Raw genomic sequence first — 26,359 nt, forward strand, 5'->3', positions numbered from 1 at the left:
ACCTTGTAGATTGGTCCGGCCTGGAAAAGGGTTAAATTAAATTATCGACTGACTATAAATATGGCAATCATGACTAAATCACGTCTAACGAATTTATCAGGAAGTAATTATCCATTTAAGTCACGTATTGGTCTGATAATCTGCATACAAATGATAACTGAAAATTAAAATCGGGTGATTCATTAGGTAGCTGTGAAATCAAAACAAAGACTTATAAATAATGATTTAATGATAACAGTTATAAATAAAAGTTACAACTTATTTAAACGATGAGTTCCTACCGCGACATCCATATTTCAAAATACAAATTCATGCTTGCGTACATAAGGGTGGTATTCCACCTGTCCAATTTCTTTGTCCAATGTGCATTACGCAATCTCTCATTAAGCAAAATGTGAGACGCAAATACACATTGGACCAATATATTGGACAGATGGAATACCACCCGTAATGAGAGAGTGAGATGCAATGACACTGGACCAAGATATTGGACAGATGGAATACCACCCGTAATGAGAGAGTGAGATGCAATGACACTGGACCAAGATATTGGACAGATGGAATACCACCCGTAATGAGAGAGTGAGATGCAATAACACTGGACCAAGATATTGGACAGATGGAATACCACCCGTAATGAGAGAGTGAGATGCAATGACACTGGACCAAGATATTGGACAGATGGAATACCACCCGTAATGAGAGAGTGAGATGCAATGACACTGGACCAAGATATTGGACAGATGGAATACCACCCGTAATGAGAGAGTGAGATGCAATGACACTGGACCAAGATATTGGACAGATGGAATACCACCCGTAATGAGAGAGTGAGATGCAATGACACTGGACCAAGATATTGGACAAATGGAATACCACCCTAAGGCGAAAGCGTCGTTCAATTAGTTTAATTATGGTCTCATTCGCGAGCGATCAGCGGGGCGTGCAGCGTAGAGTCTAACTTCTAAGGGATTTGAGTAGCCTGCACTGAGAGAGCATACGTTTGTTTAATATGTCCGCGCCGCACGCACCGCTCGAGCGCCACTCTGCACACAAGCCCCTACTAACTATAGCTAGCTAGCTAGGAAGCTTGGTTGCCTAGATGAAGTAGATGCCTCAGAGGAACGGCTCTAGGTTAATTTCTACTGCGGAGCAGGGGTTGGTGAGGTCGAAGGCGGCCAGCACGGAGGGGTGCAGCACGCCGATGCGGCCGATCACGGTGGATTGAAGTACTACTTCGGCGCAGCGCCCGGGGAAGTACGCGGGGTCTGGAAAATATACACAATATTTTTTTATTTAATTCAAGCTCATGTCCTGCTTAAGGGTGGTATTCCATCTGTCCAATATCTTTGTCCAATGTGTCTTGCGTTTCACATTTTATTAATGTGAGAGTCAGAAGCAATGACATAACTTATTAAAAAATCTAAACTTTGTATGAAATGAAAATTTTGTATAAAATGTTTGTAAATCGTCCTTGGGCCACATCGACGTTTTTACAGTTTTTTTTATTTTAAGTAACTTGAAAAAGTAAGTAAACGTTTTTCGGCCAATCATTGTTTATGGAAATATAAGCCACCTTTTTGTTTTATATGTGTCTATTGCAAAACTTATCTAGAGTTAGACCAAGAAAGTCTGCAGCGATTTTGATAGCCCACGCAGTGCAAGTGTTATTTTAAACGTCAAACTTCTATGAAATGTTATGACATATAAATAACACTTGCACTGCGTGGGCTATTAAAATCGCTGCAGACTTTTATTGATCTAACTCGAGATAAGTTTTGCAACTTTTGCTAGATGGCTAACATAATAGCATTACAGTCAACGGTAAAAATATGGGTGTAGATAACTTACTCAAAAATATGTCCCATAGTTCTTAATTCACTGACATAAGAGTTATGGGACATATTTTTGAAATGATTTGTACACCCATATTTGTACATCATGATGTCACCATGTAACGTTTGAGGCCATTTCAATGTATGGAAAACAAGGAAATTGCGATTTTGTCGGTGAAATATTGCGTTAATGTGTATTGTTGGAGTAGAATATTTTTTTAAATAAAATGTTAGGAATCGAATGGTTGGTACCATTATTTTTCCTATTTAGAAGTTGAATTTTTTTTTCACCACACCATCTCAGAAAGGCTTACTTTGCACTTCAAAAACTGATAGCAAAGTTCCATTTTATTCACATGTGAGGCAAAGTAATCAAATGCAAATTTTGAGTTGTTTTCTTATGTTTGCTGGTAGAATTGTCTTTCAAATGATGATTTTAGATGATAAATATTTCATAACATTCATTTGGATTTGATTTGGTTTGATTTTGTTTGATATTTTACATTTAATATTTGCTTCGGGTTGGTGTGGTGAAAATTTTGTGTTTCACTCGGGAGCAAATTTTGTTTAACCCTCGTGCTTTGAAACCCTCACAACGCTCAAGATTCCATTTTTCGATTTTGGAATCTTTTGCTTGCTCGGGTATCAATATTAGCACGAGCGGTTAAACAACAACTTTGCCCCCCCTTGTAAAACAAATAACTATTTCCCTCTTATTCCCTCGTTACCTTCTGTGGGTCGCAGCCTGTAGCCCTCTCCGTGCGGCACGCGCAGCAGCAGCATGGCGCGGTCCAGCAGCCCGTGCACGAACTGGAAACCGGCGCTCTTACCGCAGTGCACCGCGCACAGCCTTCTCTCGTTACGGGCACCCGTTTCTGAACAATAAAGAAAACAATTTAGTTCGGTACCAATTGTTTATTAAGAAAACGAAGAAATTTTCATTAACCTTTTTGACGCAGTGTCTCACTCCGCGATTTCGTCGCTTTGCTACAGGTAGCTAAAAGTACATCCGTTCGACCCCATTTTTGGGGTTTGCCATAAGCCGCGCGTGGCGCTGTCGCCACCTAGCGGCCATATCTGTCCTGATCATAACAGACGCGTTTTGTTAGAGAGTGAGTCTTCTGTACCTAGTACTATTATTTATTCTGTGGCAGTGTCAAACACAAAAGCTGTCACGCTGACGCCACATCACCGAAGTGTCAAAACTGAAATTGAACTTTATGCATATGCACGCAGGTCTATGTTGCTTTATGGTCTTTGGCGTTTAACCTACGGTGCGCATATATCGGTCATTGGCGTCCAAAAGGTTAAGGTATCGTCACATTGACACAGTGTATGAGCGGGGCGTGATGAAAGGGGGCCTAGGTACGATGCCTATGCAAGCAAAGCTCAGCTCGAACGCCCCGCTACAGTGTAACGAATCCTTTATGGTCAGAGCGGACGTATTGGCCGAGGTTGACGATACTATGTACATACCTCTCACATGTGAACAGCCTATAGATTTAGATATTTATTCTCATAATATTAAATTACATTATAAATTATACTAGAGTAATCTACACGAATTTATATTATGATCGTCATTCATATTTACATAATATTATTTAATACATACAAATTAAAAAATGTCTTGCAATAATTAATCTTATGTCAACAATTTATCCATTCATGTCAAAACAAAATACGGTAATAACTTAGTACGAGTATCTCTTAATGATCGTCATGTTCTAAATAAAATACTAGGTACATATTACAATATACATAAATCAATAACTGAGAACATGTCAAATTTATACGATTCAATTTTCAATTTAAAATGTCAGGGTCATATACTCGTACTCATTTACAGAATAAAGTGGATTATCCAATAAAAGGACTCTCACTTGACGTTCAAATGTTTCGTCAGATGTTTCCGTTCGTATATTAACATAACCAGGGTCCTCTCATACGGAAACACTATTCTTATAAACTTCTATGAAACATCACATACAATAAAATTTTGCGAACGCTTTATCAGTCACAGACAGTTTGGTGCAACCGACCCTTGGAGCGCCCGATGTGGATTCCGTAAATACCTACCCTTGTTTTATCATGACTCACCAGCCTCAGCATCTTGTAGCACAACGTCACTGATTTCGAACAGTTTGAGCGGGAGCGGCATCTTCTTGTTGGCGGCGAGGGTCTTCAGCAGACCAGGCAGGAGCTGGGTGCGGACCACCTGGAACTCCAGGGTCTTGGGGTTGGAGATGTGGACGGCTGGCGCCTGCTCGATGGGGATGCCGAGCTTCGTTGAGATGTCTTCTCGGGAACACTGGAAGAAAAGGTTTTAGCTAAGTACGCATATTTTTGCGGCCTTCGAAGAGTAACATTTTATTGCAGGTGAGTGTACAGTGGGATCATTGACGTATAATATCTAAGGACGGGCTAATGGGGCACTAAAAATGGTACTAGGTCAGCGGTGTTACTCACGAATTCCAGCCAATCGTGCAGTCTAACGTAACTAGTTGCGACCAATAGAGCGCGTAATGCGATCTCGTCAACCAATCGCGCGCGTGATGCGAACTCATCAACCAATCGCGTTGTAGCGGTTTCACACCACTGTACTGTCCCCTGTCATACCTCATTATTATTATTGCCCGTAAAGCCAATCCCTAGATATCTATGTCAATATTTATATATTTTGGGTAGTGACCCTGCCTATGAAGCCGATGGTCCCGGATTCGAATCCTGGTAAGGGCATTTATTTGTATGATGATATATACAGATATTTGTTCCTGAGCCATGGTTGTTTTCCATGTATTTTAAGTATTTATATATATCGTTGCCTGAGTACCCAAAACACAAGCCTTCTCGAGCTTACTAAATTTTTCTGGGGCTTAGTCAATTTGTGTAAAAAAGTTCCTAATAATATATTTGTTTATTTAGTATATTTTAATGAGTGGTGATACCAGTGTGAAGGTGAGGGCCTCGGTGTAGCCTGCGTGCGCGCACTCCTGCCGCAGTTGTTCCGTGAGCTTGTTGAGCGCGGTCTGGCCGCCCGCCGTGCTCACGCGCAGCGCCCGCCGCGGGATGTTGTTGTACCTGACATGTCATCATATTCTCAAGGTTACGATTAAATTTCCGGTAGCAAGTTAGGAACGTTACACATATTTATAGTCTGGCAAACCAATTTACCAGTAGAAAAGGCGCGAATTAAAAATTTGTACAGAATATCGATTTTTAATGATATTTTTATTTTATTTGTCGCCTTTGTTTACTGACTGAATTGGTTTACCTTGCCACCCGGACGCGTAAGTAATAAGTTGAAAGTGTTGAAACCCGACTACGTGAGGCGACCGCAGACGACACGTCGCCACGTCACGACTGGTTTCTATGTATTTCTATGAAATATCATTCGAACTCAGCGACACAAATGTGACATATATAGTCAGCAGCAGAAGTTGCTAAGAGGGCCAAGTGTTCAAAATGATCTTGACGCGATTTTATTGCTAAGAGAATAAGAGCGCGTCAAGGTAATTTTTAGTGTTCCGTACAAAACTTTGTTTACGGAACACTTATTTTAAAATAATAATATACTTAGGGTCGGTTGCACCAACCACATTTGACAGACTGATCAACGTCAGCCGGCGCGCCCCGGCGCCTTACTATGAAACTTTCCATACATAAAAATTTAGCGAACTCTTTAACGATGCGAACAGTTTGGTGCAACCGACTCTGTGTCAAGCAGATCCTGTCAGTAAAAAAGGCGGTAAATTTGAAAAATGTAAGCGCGAAGGGATATCGTCTCATAGAAAATTTGAATTTCTCGCTTTTTTCTACTGACAAGATTTGCTTGACCATCTATATGTATCGTATTGTAAGAGCCATATAGTGAAGGCGTCTCCAACTTTTTGATCCCAGGTCCACCACCAGGCATCCGCTTCGATTGTATGCATTTTGGGAACATTCGCCGGCGGAGTGTCCAAACTTAACCTCCTCTCCTGGACGGTATAAAAGTAATACAAATACATAAGTACATATCGTCGAGTGACACGCAAAAGTCACTAACTAACACCATTGAAATTATTGGACTATAAACCATGTTACAAGTGTAATAAAGTGCATTGTTACTTTAATTTTTTGATAGTACTTAGTGACTTTTGCTTGTTACCCGACGATATACAGAACATTACCCGTAAGCGATGGCGATGTCCTCGTACAAGTCGCAGGCGTGGATGACGTCGTGGCGGGCGGGCGGCACGCGCACGCGCAGCAGGCCGCGCTCGGGCTCGTGCGTCGTGCGCAGGCACATGCGCGACAGAAGCGCCGCTAGCGTGTCGCCGCTCTCACTGAAAATGAAATAGTTATTTTCACCACACCAGCTCGGAAAGGCTTACTTTGCACTTCAAAAATGGATAGCAAAGTTGCATTTTATTCACATGTGAGGCAAAGTAATCAAATCTAAATTTTGAGTTGTTTTCTTATGTTTACTGGTAGAAGTGACTTTTAAATGATGATTTTGGATGATAAGTATCTAATAACATTCATTTGGATTTGATTTTGTTTGATATTTTACATCTAATATTTGCTTCGGGTTGGTGTGGTGAAAAATTTTGTGTTTCACTCGGGGGCAAATTTTGTTTAACCCTCGTGCTTTGAAACCCTCGCAACGCTCAAGATTCCATTTTTCGAACCATGAGCGTAGCGAGCGATTTTGGAATCTTTCGCTTGCTCGGGTATCAATATTAGCACGAGCGGTTAAACAACAACTTTGCCCCCTTGTAAAACAAATAACTATTTCTCAAAAATGGACGGCAAAGTCGACTTTGCCGTCTAAAAAATAGGTCGCGAAGCGCGTAGTTTATGGTCAGTCAAAGATTAAAAAGTTAAAAACATTGCAGTCTCGATTTTGGGACTGCAATGTTGCATACAAATTCCATTATCTGTCGAGTTCCAAACTTTTTAAAAGTTGAAATGACCATACCAAATGAAGGCACAGGTCCATTAAACAGCCAAACAGATGATTAGTACCGCGACTATTTAGATGTCTCAAATAGGTTGGCGTATTTTTGGCAGAAAAATACACTTCTTTTTTTTATTAAAAAAAGTAAAAAGGCGGGAAGGGCTTTTTTTTGTCAAAATTTATATGCAAGAACGTTGCTTTTCTAAAATATTTCTATGATATTTATATTTCTTGCACCATTTTTGAGAAAAGCACTATATATGACTCGGCTGGAAGGCTACTTGCTGGCTTCGGATTCAATTAAACGGACTCCCAAGGTCGTCCGTTTAAAACGAATCCTCAGCCTGCAAGTAGCTACTTCCGAGCCTCGACAATAATGTACTATTGTTTTACAAGGGGGCAAAGTTTTTATTTAACCGCTACTGCTAATGCAATCTTGAACGTTGCGACTGTTTCAAAAGCACGAGAGTTAAACAAAATTTGCCCCCGAGTGATACACAAGATTTTTCACCACACCAACCCGATGCAAATATTAAATGTAAAATATCAAACAAAATCAAACCAAATCAAATCCAAATAAATGTTATTAAATATTTATCATCCTAAATCATCATTTAAAAGTCAATTCTACCAGCAAACATAACAAAATAACGCAAAATTTGCATTTGATTACTTTGCCTCACATGTGAATAAAATGCAACTTTGCTATCAGTTTTTGAAGTGCAAAGTAAGCCTTTCGTGCTGGTGTGGTAAAAAGGTAAAGTTATATATGCACTAAGTTACTAAACTGATTTTAACACAATTTTATAAGATAAATTGCCATTAATAACTATAAGTATATATAGATATAGTTAAACAAAAAAGGCTAAAAGCTTATGTAAAACAGGCTAATTTTATTGGTGCTCCATATCAAAATTATCCAAAACGGGACACTACACATTTTGCTTGTCAATACTAATCTATCTATCTATATATATAAATGCAAGTGTCCTGACTGACTGACTGACTGACTGACTGACTGATTCATCAACGCAGAGCCGAAACTACAAAAGCCAGAAAGTTGAAATTTGCACACCAGATGGCATTTATAAAGTGTACAAGAGATAAGAAGCGATTTTGAGAAATTCAACCCCTAAGGGGGTTAACCCTTTACCAGGCCCCGAAGAACCAGCGTGTCTTAATACGTACTTTATATGCTGTTGCAACCGTATTGAACGCCTTGTAAAAAATGTATTTATGAAAGTCGGAGATCTTCCTCTAAACCAGAAATAAAAATGTGGGTTACGGTTATCCCATCGCCTGTCTAAGTAATGAACTGTCATACTAGATTTTGTCTTATTATATTCTTGATCAGGCCAAGGGATATATTCCACCCACATCTTATATCGGTTATAATAGTCAAGGTTTAACTCCAAATCTCCTACGAACCATTATATCAATCACTGAAAACATTATTTTATGATCTTCATTCATGGCACGCTTCAAAATCCAATAATATATCTTTAGCAGCCATTTAAATCCACTTGACCAGTGATGTTAGTGGTTTGTTTACAAATTCGAACACTTTACTGAATTTAATAATAAATAAATAAATATTATAGGACATTCTTACACAAATTGACAAAGTCCCACAGTAAGCTCAAGAAGGCTTGTGTTGTGGGTACTCAGACAACGATATATATAATATACAAATACGTAAATACATAGAAAACAACCATGACTCAGGAACAAATATCTGTATCATCATACAAATAAATGCCCTTACTGGGATTCGAACCCAGGACCATCGGCTTCGCAGGCAGGGTCACTACCCACTAGGCCAGACCGGTCGTCATAATTTAAGAAAAACACAAGCAGATATATAGAACCATTTTTTGTTATTTTCATGATTTTAATGATTGTAAGGTAATATAATCATATATTTTGCTAAATACTCCTGCGTCCTTGTGATATGACCAGAATTAGGATGTGGGATGACTCTATCCCATTGCCTGGCTAGAATTTGCCTGTGTGGGAACTATTCTTCCCATGACCCGATTAGATTTTGGGGCTCTTTGGTTTTTGTTATTTATTTTTAAGTATACAGGCTGTATCAAAAATACGAGTAGGTACCTAATTCGTTTAAGGGCATTCTGGGCGGACTGTGCTGCAAAAGCTGTGGTGGTTTCCGCAGAATTTTCAGTGGGCTCATTCGGGTCAGACAGCTACAAGAATTGTACTGTCCATATTGTGGAGAACAATTATTTGATTAGAAAAAAAGGTTTAAGTTTGTTTGTAATGGAGGGCCCGAAGTTATGGTATCAATATTATTTTTTCCGTAGTAAAACTGTAAGCGTTTTTTTTTTGTAATAACCTCAGCAACAAGCAATAAAATAATGTTCATGAAAAGAATGGTGTTTTTGTATTTGTCTAACTGCAAACATCGTTTATATTACAAGGCGATCAATCCAAATGGGTCAGTATGGAGATGTCAGAAACTTTGTGAGATAGCGAAATCTGTTCTTAGGAACCATAGCTTCGATTTAATAATAAGGGCATTCAAACGTTTTTTCAATCTTGACCCATTTGGATTGATCAGCCTGTATATATGTAACACAGTCTCACACCTAGACAGGCAATGGGATAAATACTTACCTCATTACTTTTTGGTTAAAAGCAACACAATTATTCAATTTTATGATACTATCTACAAGAAGAAATTCTTCAGGGAAAGCCTTTAAAAGGAGATTTTATAGCTAGGTACATGAATTCGCTCTAGGTTGAACACAAAAACTGTTTTATTACTTACGTGAGTTTTTATGACATGACAAGACAATTTACCGGGCCATGGGAAAAATAGCTCCCACACAGTTAAACTCTAATAAGGCCATGGGATAATGTCAACCCACATCCTAATTCTGGTCATACACAATAATGCATGAATATTTAGCAATGTTTACGATTACATTTGCTTTCAACACTCAAAATCTACAAAATATCAAAAAATTGTTCGATCTATGTACTTCTGTTTCATAGAAATTATGGAAAGTGTTCGAATTTCTCCGTAGTTTGCTGAAATTAGCGTTCAAGTGAATTGAAATGGCTGCCAAAGATATATTACGCAATTTAGAAGCGTGTTGTGAATGAAGATCATAAAATAATATTTTCAGGGATTGACAATATATTTTGTAGGTGGTTTGGAATTAAAACCTGACTACGGTAACCGATATAAGATGTGGGTGGAATATTTCCCTTGGCCTGGTAAAGGGTTAAAAAGGGGATGAAAGTTAGTATGGGGTTAAAGTTTTCTTTTAAGCTAGGAATTTGAAACTTCGTAAAAAGATATATTATTAAAATACAAGAAAACTAATTTCAGCGTTTTTGAAAATTCATCCCCTAAGGTAGTGAAAAAGGGGTTGAAAGTTTGTATGGATATCAAAAAAATTTTCAAGTGGTGGACTTGAATCTTTGTATTTAGGGATATTATTAGAAGACAGGAAAAGTAATTTCAGCGTTTTGTAAAATTCATCACCTAACAGGGTTAAAAAGGGGTTGAAAATTTTAATCCATTACAAATGCTTTGAAACTTCGTAGAAAGGCATAATAGCCGAACACAAAAAAAAGTGATTGCAACGTTTTTGGAAATTCAACCCCTAAGGGGGTTAAAAAGGGGATGATAGTTCGTCTTCGGGTGCAAATTTTATTTTAAGTTAGGAACTTGAAACTTTGTAAAAAAGTATCGAATTCAAAGACAAGAAAACTAATTTCAGCGTTTTAGAAAATTCATCCCCCAAGGTGGTGAAAAAGGGGTTGAAAGTTTGTATGGATATCAAGAAATTTTTCGAGCGCGGGACTTGAATCTTTGTATTTCGGGATATTATTAGAAGACAATAAAAGTAAATTCAGCGTTTTGTAAAATTCATCCCCTAACAGGGTTAAAAAGGGGATGAAAGTTAGTATGGGGTTAAAATTTTCTTTTGAGCTACGAATTTGAAATTTCGTTAAAAGATATATTACTAAAATACAAGAAAACGAATTTCAACGTTTTTGGAATTTCAACCCCTAAGGGGGTTAAAAAGGGGATGGAAGTTCGTCTGCGGGTGCAAATTTTATTTTAAGCAAGGAACTTGAAACTTTGTAAAAACGTTTTAAATTAAAATCCATGAAAACTCATTTCAGCGTTTTTGAAAATTCATCCCCTAAGGTGGTGAAAAAGGAGTTGAAAGTTTGTATAGACATCTAACATTTTTTCGAGCGCGGGACTTGAATCTTTGTATTTGGGGATACTATTAGAAGACAATAAAAGTAATTTCAGCGTTTTGTCAAATTCATCCCCTAACAGGGTTAAAATGGGTTTCGAAGTTTAAATCCATTACAAATGCTTTGAAAATTCTTAGAAAGGCATAATAGCCGATTACAAAAAAAAGTAATTGCAACGTTCTTGGAAATTCAACCCCTAAGGGGGTTAAAAAGGGGATGAAAGTTCGTCTTCAGGTGCAAATTTTATATGAAGCTAGGAACTTGAAACTTTGTAAAAAGGTATTATATTAAAATACAAGAAAACGAATTTCAGCGTTTTTGAAAATTCATCCTCTATGGTGGTGAAAACGGGGTTGAATGTTTGAATGGATATCATGCATTTTTTCGAGCGCGGGATTAGAATCTTTGTATTTGGGTTATTTGGGTATATTATTAGAAGACAATAAAAGTGATTTCAGCGATTTGTAAAATTCATCCCCTAACAGGGTTAAAATGGGGTTCAAAGTTTGAATCCATTACAAATGCTTTGAAACTTCTTAGAAAGACATAATAGCCGATTACAAAAAAAAGTAATTGCAACGTTTTTGGAAATTCAATCCCTTCATTCCCAAAAAGGGGATGAAAATTCGTCTTGGGGTGTAAATTTAATTTTAAGCTAGGAACTTTAACTTTTTGGAAAAAAGGTAATAAATTAAAAAACGTGAATACTAATTCAAGCATTTTTGAAAATCATCCCCCAAGGTGGTGAGAAAGGGGTTGAATGTTTGTATGGAGATCAGATATTTTGTGAGTGCGGAATGCGGAACTTGAATCTTTGTATAAGGGCATAGGTTACCTACCTATTATGAGAATACAAGAAAAGTAATTTCAGCAACCAACATCAAAATCCACTTGACTTAAAACTTCATACTACTTGCTAAAAAACAAAAGTACCTACTTAATTTCAACATTGCTTGGATATGAAAATTATAGGTACTAAAGATGTAAAATGTTGAAGATAAGATTCCACGCGGACGAAGTCGCGGGCAACAGCTAGTAATCTATATATATAAATGCAAGTGTCCTGACTGACTGACTGACTGACTGATTCATCAACGCAGAGCCGAAACTACAAAAGCCTGAAAGTTGAAATTTGCACACCAGATTGCATTTATAAAGTGTACAAGAGATAAGAAGCGATTTTGAGAAATTCAACCCCTAAGGGGGTTAAAAAGGGGATGAAAGTTAGTATGGGGTTAAAGTTTTCTTTTAAGCTAGGAATTTGAAACTTCGTAAAAAGATATATTATTAAAATACAAGAAAACTAATTTCAGCGTTTTTGAAAATTCATCCCCTGAGGTGGTGAAAAAGGGGTTGAAAGTTTGTATGGATATCAAAAATTTTTTCGAGTGGTGAACTTGAATCTTTGTATTTAGGGATATTATTAGAAGACAGGAAAAGTAATTTCAGGGTTTTGTAAAATTCATCCCCTAACAGGGTTAAAGAGGGGTTGAAAATTTTAATCCATTACAAATGCTTTGAAACTTCTTAGAAGTGCATAATAGCCGATAAGAAAAAAAAGTGATTGCAACGTTTTTGGAAATTCAACCCCTAAGGGGGTTAAAAAGTGGATGAAAGTTCATCTTCGGGTGCAAATTTTATTTTAAGCTAGGAACTTGAAACTTAGTAAAAACGTATCAAATTCAAAAACAAGAAAAGTAATTTCAGCGTTTTAGAAAATTCATCCCCCAAGGTGGTGAAAAAGGGGTTGAAAGTTTGTATGGACATCAAAAATTTTTTCGAGCGCGGGACTTCAATCTTTGTATTTGGGGATATTATTAGAAGAAAATAAAAGTAATTTCAGCGTTTTGTAAAATTCATCCCCTAACAGGGTTAAAAAGGGGATAAAAGTTTGTATGGGGTTAAAGTTTTCTTTTGAGCTAGGAATTTGAAACTTCGTTAAAAGATATATTATTAAAATACACGAAAACTAATTTCAGCGTTTTTGAAAATTCATCCCCTAAGGTGGTGAAAATGGGGTTGAAAGTTTGTATGGATATCAAACATTTTTTCGAGTGTGGGACTTGAATCTTTGTATTTAGGGATATTATTAGAAGACAGGAAGAGTAATTTCAGCGTTTTGTAAATTTCATCCCCTAACAGGGTTAAAGAGGGGTTGAAAATTTTAATCCATTACAAATGCTTTGAAACTTCTTAGAAGTGCATAATAGCCGATAAGAAAAAAAAGTGATTGCAACGTTTTTGGAAATTCAACCCCTAAGGGGGTTAAAAAGTGGATGAAAGTTCATCTTCGGGTGCAAATTTTATTTTAAGCTAGGAACTTGAAACTTAGTAAAAACGTATCAAATTCAAAAACAAGAAAAGTAATTTCAGCGTTTTAGAAAATTCATCCCCCAAGGTGGTGAAAAAGGGGTTGAAAGTTTGTATGGAAATCAAAAATTTTTTCGAGCGCGGGACTTCAATCTTTGTATTTGGGGATATTATTAGAAGAAAAAAAAAGTAATTTCAGCGTTTTGTAAAATTCATCCCCTAACAGGGTTAAAAAGGGGATAAAAGTTTGTATGGGGTTAAAGTTTTCTTTTGAGCTAGGAATTTGAAACTTCGTTAAAAGATATATTATTAAAATACACGAAAACTAATTTCAGCGTTTTTGAAAATTCATCCCCTAAGGTGGTGAAAATGGGGTTGAAAGTTTGTATGGATATCAAACATTTTTTCGAGTGTGGGACTTGAATCTTTGTATTTAGGGATATTATTAGAAGACAGGAAGAGTAATTTCAGCGTTTTGTAAATTTCATCCCCTAACATAGTTAAAAAGGGGTTGAAAGTTTGAATCCATTACATATGGTTTTGAAACTTCTTAGAAAGGCCTATTACAAAAAAAAGTGATTGCAACGTTTTTGGAATTTCAACCCCTAAGGGGGTAAAAAAGGGGATGAAAGTTCGTCTTGGGGTGTAAATTTAATTTTAAGCTAGGAACTTGAACTTTTTGCAAAAAAAAGGTAATAAATTAAAAAAAACATGAAAACTAATTCAAGCATTTTTGAAAATCATCCCCCAAGGTGGTGAGAAAGGGGTTGAAAGTTTGTATGGAGATCAGATATTTTGTGAGTGCCGAACTTGAATCTTTGTATAAGGGCATAGGTACCTATTATGAGAATACAAAAAAAGTAATTTCAGCAACCAACATCAAAATCCACTTGACTTAAAACTTCATACAACTTGCTAAAAAAGAAAAGACCTTAATTTCAACATTGGTTGGATATGAAAATTATAGGTACTAAAGATGTAAAATGTTGAAAATAAGATTCCACGCGGACGAAGTCGCGGGCAACAGCTAGTATCTTCATATGTCTATATGAAATAGATATATTAAAATAGGATAATTTAAAATTTCCCCTGCAAGGAAATCGAACAGACAAACGGTACTTCTCGGTAATAAGTTTAAAAACCGGGCAAGTGCGAGTCGGACTCGCGCACGAAGGGTTCCGTACCATAAAGCAAAAAAAAAACGGAAAAAATGCAAAAAGAAAACGGTCACCCATCCAAGTACTGACCACGCCCGACGTTGCTTAACTTTGGTCAAAAATCACGTTTGCTGTATGGGAGCCCCACTTAAATCTTTATTTTATTCTGTTTTTAGTATTTGTTGTTATAGCGGCAACAGAAATACATCATCTGTGAAAATTTCAACTGTCTAGCTATCACGGTTCCTGAGATACAGCCTGGTGACAGACAGACGGACGTATTACCCTTTGGGTACGGAACCCTAAAAATTTACCTGTAAATATGTATATTGGCAATAAATGATGTCTATGTCTACCAGCGGGTACAATTAACTAACTCGTGTATATAAAATAATAGCTTCAAAGACCAACCTGATACCAATATAATTATTAGCCTTATCCACACTAATGGTTTCTTCTCTCGTCTCCATCTTTGGGTAGAGCTCGTAGGTACCATCGGGCGCATACACCTTGCACTGCTGCACTTGGAACTTGCAGTAGGGAGCGAACATGCACACTATCGTGTCCAGTACCACTTTAGCCTAGAATTTAAATCGTATTTGGATTAGATTGAAACTTAGAGCATTTAATTACCGAAGTCCGGAGTTTAAGAGCCGAAAACCTTGCACAGTTGTGCAAACTTTTGTACGGATTGATATGGCTATTTGTACGTTACGCACAAATCAAGTAGAAGTAGCAATACCTTTGACGTCCCCTCCCCCCCAAAAATCGTCAGACTGTTTTGTACAGAAAATGACAGCCAAGGCGTCTCCAGTTACTAAATGCTCTAAGGATTTAAAGTAACCAAGCAATATGACAAAAACGTTTTGGTAAAATATAAAAGCGAAATAACGCTTAATCTCGTACTAATAAATAGGGGCGTTTTTTGATTCAGGCACCAAGGGTAGTAAAATAACTTGAATTGAATTGAACACCAGCTACCCGGGAAAAGGGTTGCCATATGGAAGAATTAAATGTCCTGATAATAATCCGGACATTACCCTAAAAATCCGGATTTGGCGTAGCTTGAACGACGCCCCGGCGTCGCGTTGCTCTCAGTGGTGTACTGTACTGTATCGTGGAGCTACTTTTCCCTTTCCCTTCGCCCGATCCCGTAGCCCCCTCCCCGGGTGCGCATTTTATTTTTATAAGGTCATTCCTAAAAATCCGGACACATGCCAAGTCCGGCCGCAATCCGGACAAAGGGTCAAAAATCCGGACATGTCGCCGGACGCGTGGCCGGACGTGTGGCAACCTTACCCGGGAGTACTAGTAAGAGAAGGTATGTAAGTACCTTAGTCAAGTCGGTGGCGGTGCACTCGATGAAGACATTCTTGGTGTTGAGCGTGATCTTGGAGTGGTCTCCGTTGATGATGGGCGGCATGGACAGCACCACGCCGTTCTTGTCCTTGATGACCGGGTACACGGGGCTGTCGCGGATGATGGGGAGATACTGCTTCAGCTGCGCGTGGCTCTGGAATTGATTAAATAAAAATTGGTAAAAAATCGTCCAACTGTATGGTGTCCAGGTCTTGGCTGCCGATGGCCACCAGTGTTAATTTGTCGAGTGTTTTAATATTAGGTACACTTACGGAATACAACTCCATAAAGGGGCACACTGATATTGGCCTGTCAGTTGTTCTAACTGTCAGGCTAATACCGTCCGGCGGACTGTTAATCAGTGGGCCCCTTGTCATCTCCTGCTTTGTATGGTGTCCAGGTCGTGGCTGCTGAAGGTCACCAGCGTCTACTTGTGTCTGATATTCTGGTTAATTTTTTGAGTGTTCTAATATCAGGCCTTTGCCCAGCAGTGGGACACACTAATAGGCTAATATTAAAAAAAATATAAAAAATATCAGGTACACTTACGGAATACAACTCCATAAGCTCAGTCGCTGTCATCTCCTGCCCTGTATGGTGTCCAGGCTGCCGATGGCCTCCAGCGTCCACTTGTGTCTGATATTCTGGTTAATTTTTTGAGAGTGTTCTAATATTAGGTACACTTACGGAACAACTCCATAACACATTCACAGCCCCCGACGCACATGTGCGTTCATCGTCATACAAGTTTGGTCTTAGGCCACGCCCCCTGGCAGTGAACACGATATTTAAGCTCAGTCACTGTCATCTCCTGCCCTGTATGGTGTCCAGGTCGTGGCTGCCGATGGCCACCAGCGTCTACTTGTGTCTGATATTCTGGTTAATTTGTTGAGTGTTCTAATATTAGGTACACTTACGTAATACAACTCCATAAGCTCAGTCGCTGTCATTTCCTGCCCTGTATGGTGTCCAGGTTGTGGCTGCTGATGGCCACCAACGTCCACTTGTGTCTGATATTCTGGATAATTTTTTGAAAGTGTGCTAATATTAGGTACACTTACGGAATACAACTCCATCAGCTCGCTCGCTGTCATCTCCTTCTGTTGGTTGAGTGCCTTGAACTTGATATCAGCTGGTGGTAGCGCGTCGTACACGAACGGCCCTTGTATGGTGTCCAGGTCGTGAGTGCCGATGGCCACCAGAGTACGCTTGCGGCAGATGTTCTGGTGCAATTTGTCCTGATAGGAAATAATATATGTTTTTAAGTGAAAATTGCTTAAGTCTCGCGAGTAAGGCAAAATAAGGCTTGAGGAAACAATTTAATCTTCTGTAACTTTCGTGAAATGTATTTGACATTTACTTAGCAGCACATGCAAGTAAATGTCAAATATATTTCACGAAAATTACTAAAGATTAGATTGTTTCTTCATTTTATGTTACTTACTTGACCATATCCATACTAATAGTACCACAAAACAAAGAAGTTCCGGCGCGCTCATTCTTTCTTCCGTGAATAGTACTAATATTATAAATGTTAAAGGAACCCTGCCTGTTACCTCTTCACACTTAGGTAAACAGCTGAACCGATAAAGGTGAAATTTGGATAGAAATAGTTTGAAGCCTGGGGAAGGACATAGGGTATTTATCGGTCATCATCATAATTACATGCTGACAAAGTCGCTGGTAGAAGCTAGTTTTCTATAATTCTGGCCGGAACCCCGATTGAAGGAGATGCAAATGTTTCCAGTTGTGTTTTGAGTCTACCAAAGGGACTCAATGTATATGTGTATGTAGGTTTTTTACCTAAGACCATCTCCAATTAACGCCAAACGCTGCGTTCAGCCTCATGTATAGAAATATTGCCCTTTTCCCATGCACTTAAATAATAATGTGTTGTCACTAAAATTGCATGCAAGTTTTCACACCATCTTAATGAGCCCTAAGGCCTAACATTGTTACCTGCAAGTCAATGAAGCTGTCGTAGGACGCCTTAGTGAAGTGAATGCCCTTGAGCACGGCGGCCACGGCGTAAGGCCGGATCTGTGCGGTGCTCGGCGTCAGGTGCAGCGAGTGACAGTCCTCGTATTTCGTCAAGTGGTATTGAGGTGATTCTTTTCTGAAATGATTTATAAAAATATCTACTTAACCTCTCGTGTGCCGGGATTATTTTATTTAACTATTAAATCTTTTATCTATTCTTCGTACGCGGATTCGCGGGCAATCATGGGCTTGGCTAATTTTTGCAATGAAGCGCTCGGAACGTGGATCGTGTATGAGGAAATTATTTAAAAAAATGTCAAGGCACTAGAGATAGAGAGGTTAAAGCAGTTCTATAAATATCTTTTGGTGTTATAAATCAGTTTAAATTCTCTAAAAACCTGGAAGCACCTAGCAATTTAACATATTAACTATCAGCGACCCGCTATAGGCAGGTTTTCGTTCATGGGCACTTTTCTCTACAAAGCAAATAATCCGTGTTATTGAACGTAGCACATAAATGGCGCTGGCAGTGAATGTGTTAAAGAAGATTTAGAAAGTACATACTTACTTATTGTTTTTCCAAAGAAAGAGATATTTCTTAACATAGGTAACCTGATTAATGAAAGGAGACTGAGTTTTTTTATAACCTATAGGTAATAGCCTATTTCATATTAAGATACTTAAATAAAAAGGTACATTCCTTTTGGGATTACCAATTTGCCAGAACCCAATGCAAAACTTACTTTTTTTGGAACACCAGCAAACCATTGACCAGTCCCTCAAGACACAGAAGGTCATATCTGTTAGCCGGGATATCTATGCGGTAGAGGATTTCTTCTGACACGCCGGCCCCTGCCTGGTCGCCTTGCTCTTTCATTAACATCTGCTTTTCAGTTGTCTGGAAATAAAGTTGATAATTTAATCAATTTTATCCTTGGTTCAAACCTTCTTTTTTGTTTTAAAATTTTCTACTATTTCGGGACCTATGAGGCTAAGTTACAACCTGGTAACATTTTTAAATAAAAGGTTATTGGCTATATTATATCATAGCCTGCGTGTTCAGATATTGTGAGCGCCTTGGCTCCGATATATCTGATGGCGACTGTACTGCTGCTGACAGCAGAAGTTGTTAAGCGAGCGAGGTGTTCAAAATGATCTTGACGCGACTTTTGAACACCTTTAACTTTTGAACACTTCGCCCGCTTAGCAACTTCTGCTGCTGACTGTACCCACCGAAATTAAGAAAGGTAATAAAACGTGTTGTTTTTTTGTTTTATTCTAAATCTAATCTATTCTATTCCAAACATATAGAAAAGGAGATTAAATACTTACGACTTCGTCAAGTTCTAATCCAAACTCAAAACATAGGTCTTGGAACTCGTCATCAGCTGTAAATTGTATGTTACTGTTAATAAATTAGTTACTTGTAAATAATAAAAGCAAAGAGAATTTGAAATTGATAAAAGTAACATTTCACCAAGTTAGTGGATCTTACTGTAAGTCTTTCCAAGTGCCGCGAATAGCGAATCACGTTTAACGGATATCGTTGGCATATTGTCCAAGTTATTAAAACTATGCTACAAATAATAAACACAAGATATTTTAACTACTTCACTGTTTTATTCCACTAAAAATAGGTTAACCAGCACAGTTGAGAACTTGAGAACAGTACACGGTAAGTACACGTCTTTGTGACACTGACGTGAGTGACAGAGGACAGCTGTCGTTCACAGAGTATCGAAATTGTTTTCAGATTTATTATTTATTATGAACGTTTATTGTATTGGATCCCTATTTTACAGTATTAATATAATCTGTTATATTTAGTTAAAGCAACATCTGCATATTTTCAAAGATGATCAATCATTTTCATGTAAATTTATAAATCATTGAACTTTTTTTAAATTCGTAGTAGGTTTAGGGCTACCATATGACCTACTATAAATTCTACCACATTTGAAAATGTTTACTGTTTAGATTTATGGTGGGGAACAAACAAAAAGTGAGACTGATAAGGACAAGCAATAATACCGCTTTCTCTACTACTCCTACTGAAATTTCCATAAGTGCATCTCGTTCGGTCGTTTGGCCTTGGTTTGGCCCCTCCCCGTGTCATCTCTATATTATTGTACGTCTATGTGGAAAAGGCAAGTCACTCAATGATAGAGTCTGGCTAGCCAAAAATTGTTGACAGATATTTCGTTGTTGTATCACCAATTGTCTATGATTTAAAAAAAAGCTAAAAGTGAGTTGTCAATTTATGTCATTCATTCAAATTGTTTGCGGTTTATAAGGGGTTTATTGTAAATAATATTAATAATTTCTATACTGAGTGATGTTCGCAAACTATTATTTAAGCTCGTAAATAATTACGACAATGTGCGAAGTCGACGTGTAGCGTTGTATAACGAAAAACTGCAATGTTTACAACTCCTAACCAAATGTAAACAAATTAGGAGGTTGGTGCTCTATAAATATTTTGATACTTTAAGTACTAGTTCTAACATTTGCCTATTACTTTGATTAAGTACGTGAATTTATTAATGCCTGAATCTCATAAATAGGACAAGTGTTTAAAAAAACGGATAAACTAAAAGTTCTGAAAAATATCTATAAAATCTAAATATTGGAACGTAAACATATGTGTATGTTGTTGACTGTACTTTAAATAGTGGTAGAAATTATGTAAGCTGACTTTGAGTGCACGTAAACTTTTATTTAGCTTATTTCCATAGGTACCTTACTTGTGCACAGAATACCAAAAATATTATCTAGTATCAAAACTATAATTCCTACTAAGCAAAGTGTGACCAGCCCAAGATTTTTTGAATTTCCCGCCAATAATTTAGGTAAAATTTCAGTAGCCAGACTCATATTACTTACTTTTGATTTTATCACCTTAACGGGAAAATGTGCCCATCATTTGCTCAAATGCACCAAGCTAAATAAAACTTTGCAATCTAAGGAAGATTGCGCCTAATCTATTTTAATTTCCCGCGTTTTTCTTCTGACAAAGTGGCTGTGCCAGAGTATACTTATTTCTACTATATCTTGAAGAAACTACTATATGAAAGAAGTATTTTTTTGTAATGGTAACATTGTTTTGGTCACGTGATAAATTAGTCTGGTTTTGCAAACGGTGAGTGGAGTGCCTTGTCATCAGTCCTAAAAGTTTTTGGATGATTTTCTTTGGAATTCTTATGCAAAGTGAGTACTCTTTCAAAGAAAACCTTATAATAAGCATGCTTTAGTTTTTAGTGCTGTTTTTGTGGTGTTGTGTCTCGTGTTTTTGAATGACGAAATTGTACCTTGTTCCTTGACTAGTGATATGACGCCATTTTCTTCGTGAATGCCAATTATCTAAATTCTTCATTATTTCTTTGTTTCGATCATGTATTCTGCATTTGTTGTGTATTTTGTGTTATGTTTTTAGACCTGTGTGCTAATACGGTTATTGTTACTTCGACCAAATACCTCATCAAAGAGAAGCAGTGCAATCAAGTCGTATTTTTTTGCCAGATAGTTCCCTTGTGAAGACGGCGCAGTCTCTTCCATTCTTTTGTGGTAATTGGTAATGGATTTTTAGTGGACTATTTTAAATGAGTTCCGTACTGATATTGTATTATAATTTTGTCCAGGGATAAGCCAGTGGCAATAGCTATAATGACATGACATACCCACTTTTTAAATACCCAACTTCCTGGTAAAAAAAACGTGCTGCACTCTAAACTGGTGCCTATTCACGAACTTTCCATTTGACCAGAGTAAGGTTTTGGCACGTTTTAGACTGGAGAGAATATTGAGTGTTGCAATAACATGGATTTTTTGGAAAGCCACAATGAGTAATGCAATTGAGTTTTAAATTTAGAGGAACCAAGGTATAATTTATGGTTGTTATTGTGTTGGTTGAGATGGAATAGATTTCCTGCAATAGGTGTGGAGTTTATCCAATAAGATATGTTTATTTGGTTTGATGACTCATTTCAAGGGTCAAATAGTAATAAAAGTGCTGTTGACTTGTTTTTATTCCTACTTAGTTTGAGTAGGTATATCTTGTTGAACTAAAATGATGATGAGTTTTTTATGGTGTTTACTTGATTCCATTTGGTGAAATAGTATTATTTCTTGTCCTGCAAGGTGTAAGTGATCATTTAAATGATGTGCAGGTTGCACTCTGAATGACTTTCATTGATTCAATGACATTATCATAATGAAACATTTTTAGTTGGATGTTTTGCAACTTGCAAGCTGCGGAACCTTGGGTATCACACTCACTTTCCTCTTTATAAATTAATATAATGAAGATTTTTTAAATTTGTGCATTCTTATTGGTAGTAAATGGGTGACTCCCTTTACCAATGCTTTTTTTTTTAATCTTTTTTTTATTCTGTAGTGTGGACTTTGGACCATATTTATGTATTCATCTGTGCAGGTTCATTGATCCTCCACCTATTAATAATTACCACTTTCAATGATCAAGTGTCTTTCTATAGTGTCATTACTCATCAATATATCTGTTCCAAAGTCAAAAATTTGATTTGACTTGTAGAGTCCCAGCGCTAATAAGTTAAAAACCCAGGGTTTAAGAATTTTCATATATTTTGTATGAAATAACAGAACATGATATTCAGTCTGTGGAACTTATCACACCCATGGGACTCAAGCTTCTGAAAATAAAATACTTAGTAGGTATTCTGTTTGTTAATTGTATCCACTTGTTAGTCTCAAAGTTCAGTTTATAATAATGTTTAGTATTATTGTTAACTTTTATCAATGTCACGGGATTGCTGTGCATGTTGACTTTGCTTTGTGTTTGGCAGATGCATCTTTATCTACCCATTTTGGCTAACAAACTGATGTTGTATGGGTCCTTTGCATGTAATATTAAGTTAAGTTAGTCCTACCTAGTACTAACTTCCTATCTAACCTACATCATAGGTTAGTTGAGTAGAGTAAATTAACCTTTCATCTATTTCAACATAGGTATAGGTCAACAAATAATATATAATATTTTAATGGTACAGTTGTTGAAAAGATACCTTTAAACTTTGCACCTTACTCCTTTGTAATAAGACAAAAAATGTCAACTTGTTTTTGACATTGACTGTACAGTATCAGTGTTAACTTGTTCTTTTTTAGGTACAATGTGCTTATTCTTGTTTATCAGCTGACCTATATTGTTTGGTGCGGTGAGTTTCTGGAAACCACAAAAGTATATTGTGAGGTGATATCTGCTTTTATCAGTAAATGTGTGCTAGTAGCATGTTATTAATACATGGCAACTATTTGATGTGGTACTGTTTCATATCTTATACCTAACCATAATAAAGGTTCATTTATTGTATTACATGTGTAATTTGTATTATTATGAGACCTTATTTGGGAGTGCTATATGAGCCTGTACTGCAAAATCAAAGAGGCTCAAATGCTTTCAGCACACAGGGGGCACATGTTTAGTTAGGATTAACTAAAGAAAATAAAGACATGTACACAAGAACATAGGATATCATACAAAAACACAGGATTGAGCATTTGCACTAAATGAGTCAAAGTTTAGACATCCCCAAGATGTAAAAAAATAGATATAAAGTAAACATAGGACATATATTTATTAGAATTATGGAGCAACAAACGAATAAATAAACACCTAACCTAAAACCTACTTTTTTTAAATTCTTGGTGTTGGTTAAAAATGTAAAGTAATTAACAAGAGTAGGGACATTGACATTACATTGAGTTAATTATATCCACTAAGGCAGCGGTTGGCAACATTTTAGCAGCCAAGGGCCACATAGTAGTTAACGGAGGTGACGCAGGCCGTATTTTGACTTTATGAGACATTGTTGTTTGTCACTATTACATACAAAATAGCCAAGGCGGCACTCGGGCCGCAAGTGACAGGTTCACGAGCCGCATGCGGCCCGCGGGCCGCAGGTTGCCGACCGCTGCACTAAGGTATTGTCAGTACTTGAATATGAGTGTCTGGGTGAGTAGAGATAAATCCGTAATACCTTATCATTTCAAGAATAAAGAGTAAAGAATAAAGAATTTCTTAAAAACTACCTACTTACAAAAATTGTATCACTTGATTCATGTGATTGAAACTAATAATTAATTTTGCATGATACAAATTGTATGGATAATTTTTAAGAAATGATCAGGTAAACCTTTTATTTTATTGTTATTCGCCTGGTTGACGGTAGGTAGTATTATGTTCAATACCATTTTAACACAAGCTAAATGGGGGTGGCGCCGGTGCAATGAGTTACTTACCCCTTTATTCATAAACGTTTACTAAAGTTGACAAGCGGATAATAATCGTTTGTCCCTTTCCGACGTATTGGTATGATGGAAAGGGACAAACGATTATTATCGGCTTGTCAACTTTAGTAAACGTTTATGAATAAGGGGGTAAGTCTTTAGTTTGGATGTCTAATTAGCTAATTACGTATTATCAGACTCGTAGAAAAGTTATGGCCATGTGATTTTAAAGCATGCATTTAATGATTTTATATATTTCAATGTCCAAAGTACCTACTGTCCTCGAAAAATATCTCTTGCTATTTTTTACTTGATTGTGTTACCCTACTTATTAATGATGCTGCTGCTATACATATATTATGTTTGACCTAAATAATCTTTCATTTGCGTCACGTTATGTGAAGTGAAATATAGTTACGTAGGTATATCCAAACTAATTATTCTGTACATCTATAACGCGGAACAAATCCATTTGTACGAATAACACCAGAAATAGCGTATAAATCTCTCCGAATCGATAGAAAATGCTAATGCTCTCACATTTTAACTTTGCAAACTTTCTTTACTGTCGTGTATTCGTGATCACGACTTAGCACGTAACTCGAGCAATATATTCATAATTAGTAGGTATAAGCAAATAACTAGGTACGTGTCCACGTAAATTTTGTTCAGCTCACGTCTTTAATTTTACAAAATAATTAAAGAAGATTAGGTAAGGAACATCTTTTAGTATACCACTCTCACAGTTGTTTCTGCTTTTTGTTTTTGGGTTCTATCTTATCCCAAAAATGATGAATAAAAGGCAAGCCGACTAAGCTCAAGTTTGCGCAAACGGAGAGTAACATTCTGCAATTGGTAGGTATACGGTGAAGGTACGGAATCGCAGCGACGTGCCGTAAGCGTCACGATTTTATCGCATGCCCTCCACACCGCTGCTCAAAATACGCTGACGCATCGTAGTTTCGCATAAGGGACGTCACGGCGTATACGATGCGTCAGCGCATTGTGAGCTGCGGCGTGGAGAGCATACAGTAAAGTCGTGAGTTTACGGCACTGCGATTCTGCACCGTCAGCTATTTTGAGCAGCGGTGTGGAGGGCATGGGATAAAATCGTGACGCTTACGGCACGTCACTACGTTTCTGTACCGTCACCGTATTTTGAGCTGCGGTGTGGCCGATTCTTTATTCGCTTACGCCGTTATACTTACTCGTGGTTGTCGCTGTTGTAAGTCTTAAAGTATACAGGATGTTAAATTCAATGGGGCTGTGAAGGAAAATCATTATAAGTTCAGGTTTTCCCTTACTGCCCCATTTGGATTTATTTTGTAATATCTTTTCCTTATTAACATGAGATCCCTTTTACGTAGATAAAACTACAAAATACGACATTTTCCTGTGTTCCTTACTGCAATATTGTTGATCGTTGTTCCATACAATCACTATCAGCATTATGCAATAACACGAACTACGATTTTTTTTCTCTTAGACCATCAGGATTAATCACACTGTATACGATACGAAGAGTGCAGCTTTGATAAATTAGTTGGCATTTACATATTTGGGTCGTGTAGGTTATCCTGGGTGTTCCCTTTCCTTGTAACTAACTTATTGCAGAATGTATATTGTATGTCATGTCCCTAGGTGGTGTAACCATTCATTGTGATGCCGGTGGATGCTGACCTCAACTGCACAGACGTGGTGTCACCTGGCTGTGAGCTAAAGGGTCTGCGCACTTGGAAAGACATTTGTCTGGTACGGAATTCACTTTTTCAACATCAGGTACGTACGCGTCACCTCACTGCTACAGCTGGACTTTCCAGTGAATCGACTCTGGTATCAATAAAGCGGCAATACTGGCGAGGCGATACATATAGCTTCAAGGGATTATGCTTAGCAGTACACGTCATCTGCAGATATGATTCCAGTAAACATAGGGTCGGTTGCACCAAAATATCTTATGGGAAGTTTCATAGTACCTAGTCTGCTGGGTCACGTCAATCGGTCTTGGTACAACAACTGGTCCTTATTAGGGTCGGTTGGTCATCAACGTTCCCCAAGTTATATTGTGTGGGAAATTCATAGGACACTGTGGCATTGATCAGTTCGTCAATTGGTTGGTGCAACTGGCTTTTAATAAAATGTGGACACGAAAAAATCTGACCATTGCTTTAGTTAGATATATACAAATTAAAAAAAAAGTGCCGTTTGAAAATCCACATTCATTGAGCCGATGGCGCTTTCGCGCGGAGTCGTTTTGCTGTAGAGTCCAGTTTGGC

At 37.5% G+C, this 26,359-nt stretch overlaps 2 protein-coding genes across 4 annotated transcripts in view; one reads left to right on the forward strand and one right to left on the reverse strand.

The window, feature by feature from the left end:
* Nucleotides 1–251: 251 nt before the first annotated feature.
* LOC134674345 (phenylalanine--tRNA ligase beta subunit) lies at nt 252–19,508 on the reverse strand. Its single transcript, XM_063532397.1, has 12 exons — nt 19,318–19,508; nt 19,155–19,210; nt 18,566–18,720; nt 17,802–17,958; nt 16,904–17,080; nt 15,817–15,996; nt 14,895–15,064; nt 6,008–6,163; nt 4,784–4,916; nt 3,936–4,146; nt 2,564–2,710; nt 252–1,268 (listed from the first exon to the last, which is right to left on the reverse strand). Exons 1-12 carry the CDS (start codon nt 19,373–19,375, stop codon nt 1,117–1,119), a joined length of 1,752 nt encoding a protein of 583 aa, XP_063388467.1. The 5' UTR covers nt 19,376–19,508; the 3' UTR covers nt 252–1,116.
* A 1,414-nt stretch (nt 19,509–20,922) lies between these two features.
* Nucleotides 20,923–26,359, forward strand: part of LOC134674362 (AN1-type zinc finger protein 6) — a 33,477-nt gene continuing 28,040 nt past the window's right edge. For 2 of the 3 annotated variants that reach the window (XM_063532431.1, XM_063532455.1), the window contains exons 1-2: nt 20,923–21,029; nt 25,725–25,862. The gene's annotated coding sequence lies outside the window, so the exon portion shown is untranslated. The remainder of the gene's footprint in view (nt 21,030–25,724; nt 25,863–26,359) is intronic. The other variant, XM_063532448.1, reaches the window with a different exon arrangement.

This window comes from Cydia fagiglandana, chromosome 2 (assembly GCF_963556715.1).
Source record: "Cydia fagiglandana chromosome 2, ilCydFagi1.1, whole genome shotgun sequence".
Lineage (NCBI taxonomy): Eukaryota > Metazoa > Arthropoda > Insecta > Lepidoptera > Tortricidae > Cydia > Cydia fagiglandana.